General features: G+C 48.2%; 1 protein-coding gene across 4 annotated transcripts; it reads left to right on the top strand.

Moving 5' to 3' along the window:
* Nucleotides 1–720: 720 nt before the first annotated feature.
* Nucleotides 721–7987, top strand: SSR2 (signal sequence receptor subunit 2). 4 transcript variants are annotated; one of them, XM_032614581.1, is made up of 6 exons: nt 721–787; nt 1391–1545; nt 2218–2316; nt 3991–4099; nt 6193–6270; nt 7409–7987. In XM_032614581.1, the coding sequence occupies exons 2-6, from the start codon at nt 1391–1393 to the stop codon at nt 7517–7519; spliced, it is 552 nt and encodes a 183-aa protein (XP_032470472.1). In that variant the 5' UTR covers nt 721–787; the 3' UTR covers nt 7520–7987. The 4 variants fall into 4 exon arrangements, with proteins under 4 accessions (XP_032470472.1, XP_032470443.1, XP_032470452.1 ...); XM_032614552.1 differs by having other exon boundaries at nt 2218–2334; XM_032614561.1 differs by having other exon boundaries at nt 741–861; nt 2218–2334.
* The last annotated feature ends 163 nt before the right edge of the window (nt 7988–8150 follow it).

Here is an 8150-nt window from a genome sequence, read left to right as displayed (position 1 = left end):
GAAGTAACACTTGCCTTAAGGTTACCTAAACAGCAAGTGATCGAAGGGAGATTTGAATTCATGACTGCCTAACTTCACAGTCCATCCTCTGAACAGAGTCTACTGTTCAAAATGCTGTTTAGGGAAGTTTTTCTGGTAGCTGACTGAAATGCGCCGGGAAAGGCCCAAGAAAGCGAGACCATCGCAATGAAAAACAGCAACCGCAACGTGTATGAACTAAAGCGGTTACAGTGGGAATGGAGAAGAAAGGATCTACTTTTGCGGGGCCTTAAAGGGCTTCTAAAGAAAGTTCAGGGCTTGGTGACTTATTGGATATAGGGGATGACTAAATTTCTCGCCTGGGAATACGAAGAGTAGCCTCGAGAGAAATAGCTTTTCTCTAATTCCTAGTTCGACAGTACACTTTAGATAGATGACCCTAATCTCTGGGTCTGCCAGTTCCGCAGAGCACTTAATCAGGTGCTGGTCATCTACAGCAACGGCAAGCCAGCTTGAAAAGTCACTCTAGACTGCAGAATAATAAAAGCGTGAAAGAAAGAACAGGAAAGAAAGAAAGAAGAGCGTGGAGGATACACACACAAGCCTGCTCCAGGAGCTGTCGCATCCCAGAGGCGGGCGGGTACTACAAAGGGAAAGGTGGGGCTTGTCTATGAACTACAACTCCCAGAAGGCATCGGGCAGATCACCAAAGTTTCCGGCCAGAGCTTACTTCCGGTCTTTCCGATGCTGACGCTCTCTTCCGGTTTTGCTGGCTCCCCCCGCCCAAAAGGCTTTGAGGGTGCGCGCGGTGAGTTCCGAGGCACTGGGGGTGCCAGCGGGAGCCTGGGAGTCTCACGTCTGCACAACATTCAGCGGCTGAGTGTTAGCTCGGGGAGGGCGGGGAGGAGAGAGGGCATGCCGGCGGGAGGACGTGTAGTCTTGGCAAGAGGAGGGGAGGGGCAGAGCTCTCGGAGGGCCCCAGAAAGGGATGTGGAGGGCCAGGACGAATAGGATCCCGGGGGAAGGATGGAGGATGGGATACAGGGGCGTGGGGGAGGACCCTGCGAGCGCGGCGTGGGATCACAGGGAAGCTGGTGGAGAAGGAGGAGCAGCGGGAAGGCAGCAGCCGTGGGGGACTCCTGCGTGAAGGAAAGCTAGAGGCTGTTGCAGGTCCGAGATCGGCCGAAATCCGGCGGCCTAAGGAGTCTGGCCACATGCAGTCCTCTCAGAAGATCGCACCAGTTGGGGAGCACCCTGGGCGCTGGTGGCTTAGAGACTGCTCTGTAGAAGGGGCTGCTGCTTTGATAAGCTCAAAAGAGTTTTGATAGACTTTGTAAGAAAGGGCTGTCAGGAAGCTCTTGCTGGTTTTACAGGCTTGGGTTGACTGCTCACTTTGCTTTTTTCTCCAAAGATGAGGCTGCTGGCATTCCTGGCATTGGCTCTATTTGCTGTCACTCAAGCAGAGGAAGGAGCCAGGCTTTTGGCCTCCAAATCACTGCTGAACAGATATGCCGTGGAGGGGCGAGACCTGACCTTACAGTACAACATCTACAATGTTGGCTCAAGGTAAGGAGGCCCTGGAGCTATAGGTTGGGCCCTTTTCAGGTTTCTTAGATTTCCCAGCTGGGAACAGGGACCAACAGTGATTTATCTTTGGGAGATTTCTAGCAACAGATATCATGAGTGAATGAATATACTGCTGGATCTACTTCTGGAAGAGGAGGACATTCTTACCTAAGCTACAGGAAACCATCTTCCACTTTTTGAGCTGGAAGAGTTTCAGAGTGGGGAAGAAGCAAAAATTGTGGTGAAACAGGGAGAGGAAGATGAGAAGGCAGAAAATGTATGATCCTTCGTTACGTCAGGGGTTTAGTTTCAGCTTCCTTTCTTTCATTAGCATTTTTGTTGTCTTTTTTTCACTTTATTCCCTTTAATGTTCTTTTCCACATGCATCTTGCTCCTCTTCCCCTCCTTACACACACACACACACACACACACACGTGAGAAGAAATTGGGGCAAAAACGGATTCAGGCCCATTCTTTCCTAGATATTTGAGTATTTTGGTGCCCAGAATCCAGGCCTTGGCTGGGATTCTTCAGTGCAACAAACCCAAATAACTGTGACTCACATCTGTCTTTTAAAGTTCTGATTTTTGGGGACAGGCAGGCAGATTTGATTGCTGATTCCTTTAATTTTATACCCATTGCTAACCTTTCTTCGTTTCCTCCCTTTTCTAGTGCTGCATTAGATGTGGAATTATCTGATGATTCCTTCCCTCCAGAAGACTTTGGCATTGTCTCTGGAATGCTCAACGTCAAATGGGACCGAATTGCTCCATATCCTCTTGACGCTGGGTGATGAAGGCTGGTGGTGGTGGGTGGGAGGGCGGTAATGTTGAAGCAAATCAGCAGGGTCCTTCTTGTCGTCACTCTGGATAAGATGGGGCAAGAGAGACTGGTGAGAATTGTGTGAGCATGATTTAGGGTGGGCCTGAGGAAGGAGGTTCCTGAAGTTCAGGTCATAAAGTTCTAAAACATTCTGTATCGGGAGAATGTAGGCAGATGTTTGTGGCTGGGCGAGGATGTTTAAGGTGCTTTTAAAAGAAATTCAGTGGGGGGGCTTCCCTGGTGGCGCTAGTGGTTAAGAATCCGCCTGCCAAGGCAGGAGACATGGGTTTGAGCCCTGGTCTGGGAAGATCCCACATGCCGTGGAGCAGCTAAGCCCATGCGCCGCAACTACTGAGCTTGTGCTCTAGAGCCCGCAAGCCACAGCTACTGAAGCCCGTACGCCTAGAGCCTGTGCTCCGCAACAAGAGAAGCCACCACAGTTAGAAGCCCATGCAACGCAAGGAAGAGAAGCCCCCGTTCGCCGCAAGTAGAGAAAGCCGTGGACAGCAACAAAGACCCAACGCAGCCAAAAATAAAATAAATTTATTTAAAAAAAAAGAAATTTAGTGGGATGCTAGGTGGAGGACCTGGGTGACTCTTTTTTTTTTTTTTTTGGCTGCATTGGGTCTTAGTTGCGGCACAAGGGATCTTCGTTGTGGTGCGTAGACTTCTCTCTAGTTGTGGCGTGTGGGTTTTCTCTTCTCTAGCTGTAGCGCACAGGCTCCAGGGCACTTGAGCTCTGTAGTTAGTGGCATGTGGGCTCTAGTTGAGGCGCACGAGTTCAGTAGTTGTGGCACGTGGGATCTTAGTTCCCTGACCAGGGATTGAACTCGCGGCCCCTGCATCGTAAGGTGGATTCTTTACCGCTGGACCACCAGGGAAATCCCCTGGGTGACCTTTTAAAGACTCTTTTTCAATAAATCCCTTATTCGGATCTACTGGTTATTTCCTGAGTGTTTTTTTTTTTTTTTTTTTTTTTTTGCGGTACGCGGACCTCTCACTGTTGTGGCCTCTCCTGTTGCGGAGCACAGGCTTTGGACACACAGGCTCAGCGGCCATGGCTCACGGGCCCAGCCGCTCCGCGGCATGTGGGATCTTCCCGGACTGGGGCACGAACCCGTGTCCCCTGCATCAGCAGGCGGACTCTCAACCACTGTGCCACCAGGGAAGCCCTCCTGAGTGTTTTGAATTAGATTATTTGTTTTCCCTGTGATTTAAAGTATATTTAGATTTTCTGGCAAGGGTAAGTGTTCTCTTTGGGTTTTGGGGGGTTTTGTTTTATATTTTCAAGAACTTACTGCAGTTTTAGGCAGCAAAAGGTTTTCTGTGACCTTAAGTGACTAATTTTTCATCCATAACCTATATTGCTTTAAAAGTTTAATTTAAACACCTCAATACTGAGTATGTCATAGATCCCTTCAGACTTGGCTAGAAAGACATCGTATTATACCACATACTTCAGGCTTAGAAAAAAAGCCTGTTTATTATTTTCGCAGTATATTGCAGATGTGAAATCATTACATGTGCTGGCAACTCTTTTTGTGAATGGTGTGTTTAGTCCCTAAGTTGAAAGTTTGTTACAACTGTAGCTTCATCTTTTTCCCTCCTTAACTCTTGGGTCAGTGCTAGCAACGTTTCCCACACCGTGGTCCTGCGCCCTCTCAAGGCTGGTTATTTCAACTTCACCTCAGCAACTATTACTTATCTGGCCCAGGAGGATGGGCCCGTTGTGGTGAGTTACCCAAACCCTTAGTTGGATGGGACTCAGCTCTGCCTTCCTTTGAAAACTCTTGCAGAAAATCTCCAGAGCAGGTGCTAAATTCTGAGGAAGATAAGAAGGACCAAAAACTTGAGATATCATCATAGGAAGGAAGTATGTTTCAAAAATTATAAAGTCTCAGAATCAAGCAATTGAAATGAATGGGAGGGGAGTACTGTAGCATTCCCTTCCGCTTCACTTTTAATCTGTACAGTGTCATGTGCTGCCCAGTTTATTGCCATCATTGTCTTTCCCATCTGTCTTCTGTGCTGCCATCAGATGATTCCTGGTCTCCGCTGTGTCTGTATCTTTCCCTTGCTTAGAATGCCCCTGCTTCTTGCAGCAAGGCTGAGTTTCCTGCCTCTTCTCGCCGTACCCTCCAGCATTCTCACTGTGTTCTGCCTCTCCCTTCCTCTCTCTGCCCTCGAAGACCCTCCGTCCTAATTAGACCAAGCTCCTTCCTGTGGCACCTCCCCCGCTCTCAGTGCTCCTTCTTTCCACTTTGCCTTTGGTCTCTGCTTGAAGTACTCTCTGTACTCTCTCTCCTCCGCTTCATTATCCAAAGCCTCCTCAAGACCTAGCTCTGAGCTGCATCTCCTTGATTCTGTCTTCTGCTTTTACAATTCATATCGCTCTTTCCTACTCATTCTTTCACTAAACAGTCACTGACTGCATCTAAACTTCTAGAGCTCTTAGAGTCTATGCCACTTGAACATTTAATTATTGACCATCTTTATTAGTTCTCTTTCCTGTATCTAGGTCTTTCCCTCACTCCCATCTCCCAGTTTAATTATAAACTCCTTGAAGCAAGGGACTTTGTCTTAGATTTCTTTCTGTTTTCCATATAGAATAGAAACCCAGCGATAACCAGTCTCTTGACTGATTGATGTAAAGGTCAGCAGACATTTATTGAGCCCCCTGCAAGGTGCTAGACTCTAGGAAATACCAAGCAGATTAAGACACTGTCCTAGCCCTCAAAAAGCTTGGGTCGTGAATTTATAAGTACAGATGGGCTTTAGGCTACTTAGCGAGTGCACAGTAAAGGAAGGGACTTAACAGAGTCAACCACGGAGCTAAAAGAAATCCAGGAGTCTCAAACATTCAGTGCACTCTCTGAGTTACCTTTTTTTTATAAACCATGTGGAACCATGTTCTTATAATCTTGGTTATGTTTTCATATCTCCTATCATGTGTGCTTTTAGAACCACCTCTAAGACTCTGGCTCCACCTGGTCCTTTTTTTTTTTTTTTTTTTTTTTTTTTTTTTTTTTTTGTTTTTGCGGTACGCGGGCCTCTCACTGCTGTGGCCTCTCCCATTGCAGAGCACAGGCTCCGGACGCGCAGGCTCAGCGGCCATGGCTCACGGGCCCAGCCGCTCCGCGGCATGTGGGATCTTCCCAGACCGGGGCACGAACCTGTGTCCCCTGCATCGGCAGGCGGACTCTCAACCACTGTGCCACCAGAGAAGCCCTCCACCTGGTCCTTGATGGGTTAAAAGACATAAAATTAAAGGCTCAGCAGCCACTTTAGAACAAAGTTGTTTGCAATGCGCTTCAAACTCTTGGCCTCCTCTCCAAGACAAAGGAATGTGGGGCAGACTCAGCCCCTCCACTAGTAATGTACATTTGGGTAGGGCTTTTTACTTTCCAGAATCCTTCTCATTAGTTCGCTTGAGCCTCATGTCAACTTGTGAGGTACAGAAGAGTGTTTCCACTTGAGGAATGGGGAAATGATTGCCATGGGCAGAGGGGCCAGTGGTGGTGAGCAACGCTTTCCAGAGTCTGAGGCTAAGATAGAAGGATTTGGCTTTAATTTCAGCTGCATACCTGTCCTACCTTTTTTTAGTAAATGCTCATCATGTGTCTCCTGGCTCCTAATTTACTCATCTTTACAACACACTAAGAATCCAACTCTCTCTAGTTCAAAAACTTTTCCTCATCTTGTTGCTTTCTTGGGCCTTTGGGAGCTAAGAATCTATTGCTTAGAACTGGGTTGGTTGGAACTGCCCTTTCCCAGATGAGAAAGAGCTGGAGACTTGCCTTAATGCCCTTCTTTTCTGCTTTTCAGATTGGCTTTACCAGTGCACCCGGACAGGGAGGAATCCTGGCTCAGAGGGAGTTTGATAGGAGATTCTCCCCCCATTTTGTAAGCTTTACAGTCTTCTTGGCATTCCCCTGGGAGTAGAACACGCTTTTAGTTCTGGGACCGTGTGGCTTCCTTAGAAGATATGTTTGGTTGGTTGGTTCTTGTCATATCTGTGTTTTGATGTCTGATACACACAGCCATCAAATATCCTGATTTAACCACGGTTAGAGATTTTTGGCAATGGGATCACAATTGCCAGAACCAAAAAAAGCTGCCCTTTTTCTCTGCTCAGCCTTGAGTAGAGCTCCATCTTGGAGTCCTGGGTCTAATTCGAGGATTAAAAGTATATCTGCTTAGATTAAAAGAGTCGCAGAGCATCGGGAAGGTTAAATGGGAACTTTGGTGTAGTCTAGTCTAGGGGAGAATTCTTTGAAGATTTGCCTAAAGTACTGAATGAGGAGATTCATTTATTCATTCATTCAGGGAATAATTATGAGGTTCCTAATTACATGCTCAATTCTGTGCTTTGCTTTGAGAAAACAACGCGAGACACAGTCCCTTCCATTAAAGATCTTATGGGCTCATAGAGGCTTCAGCGCAAGTCAGTGGGGGAAGAGTGCTGTGGTAGAGATCATATACAAGGCTCTGGAGGAGATGCAACAGGAACACCTAACCTGGTCTTTGAGAGTCGGGGAGGCTTTTCTGAAGGAGGGAGGTTTAACTTATTAAAGAGGAGGTAAGGAAGGGGAGGCACCCTAGGAAGAGGGAGTAGCTCAGAAGTGAGAAAAAGCATGGTGCAATCCAGGAATGGCAGGTAGTTTAGTGAGGCCAGAGAGGCAGAATATGAGACAGAGGAATGGAAGAGAGAGCTGGAGGTGGGGGCAGGGGTTAGGTCGCAGGAGGCTTGACTGTTAGGGCAAGACCTGGGCATCTCCCTCCTCAAAGATTGTTTGGAAGAGAGAAGCTTCTCTTCCAGATTGGGTTGGGTCAGGTGAGACCTTTGGTTTCATAGCTCAAAAGATATAGATTAGTCTTTAGCGAGCCATTCTATGTCTAGAGTAGCCAGAGAGGAACCTTCCTGCGAAGGTTCTGCTTAAAATTTGGGCTGGACTGCTCCCTTTCTCATTGGACCCCTTCCTTCCTGGTCCCCTCCTGTGTCCTAATCCAGACTTCTAAGCAAGGCCTTTGTCTTCCACAGCTGGACTGGGCAGCCTTCGGGGTCATGACTCTCCCTTCCATCGGCATCCCCCTGCTGTTGTGGTATTCCAGCAAGAGGAAATATGACACCCCCAAAACCAAGAAGAACTGAGTGGGGCTTCCAGTCCTCCCTTCCCAAGGAATACAGGTGCTTTCCAGACTCCAAAGGGTATCTCAAATGCAATCTCTTCTCCCTTAGCCCTTGGCCACCTCCTTGATCCTGCCCTGCTCTCAACCAGAGCGAAGGACCAGACCTTGGAGTCTTTGAGAGCCTCCTTGGTTCCATCGTGAAGCCATACAAACAGGAAAGCCTTTGGCAACCTCCTTGAGCCTAGGGGCCCTGTGGTGCACCGCCGAGGTGCCGCAGGGTACATTGCTGGTGATGTGAACTCTCTCAGGGGTCCAGGAGGGGGCACTTCGGAGACTGCCTGACACCACCCCGTCCCCCGCCCTCCCCTCTCAGAAGAGGGTGGAAGATAAGATGAAAGCTATGGGACTCTTGGAGGCAACCCAGTCTCTGTGCTGGCTTAGGGAAGCTCTTACCAAATGGGGTTTTCTAATAAAAACAAATGCCACCCTGCCTTGTCTGTTTTCCCATCACCTGGATGAGCTCAGGTTGCTGTTGCTACTCAGGCCCTGACTTCCCAGGCTCCTGGGCAAGTGAGCTGAATTCCTGCCTCCTTGCTCTAGGGATTGTAGGTCCTGTTCCCACAGAGATATCCCACCCCCTGCACCCTCCCTTC

Source organism: Phocoena sinus, chromosome 1 (genome assembly GCF_008692025.1).
Source record: "Phocoena sinus isolate mPhoSin1 chromosome 1, mPhoSin1.pri, whole genome shotgun sequence".
In the NCBI taxonomy this organism is placed as follows: Eukaryota; Metazoa; Chordata; class Mammalia; order Artiodactyla; family Phocoenidae; genus Phocoena; species Phocoena sinus.
The sequence above is the reverse complement of the archived record's forward strand: the minus strand, read 5'-3'. Positions and strand labels throughout refer to the sequence as shown.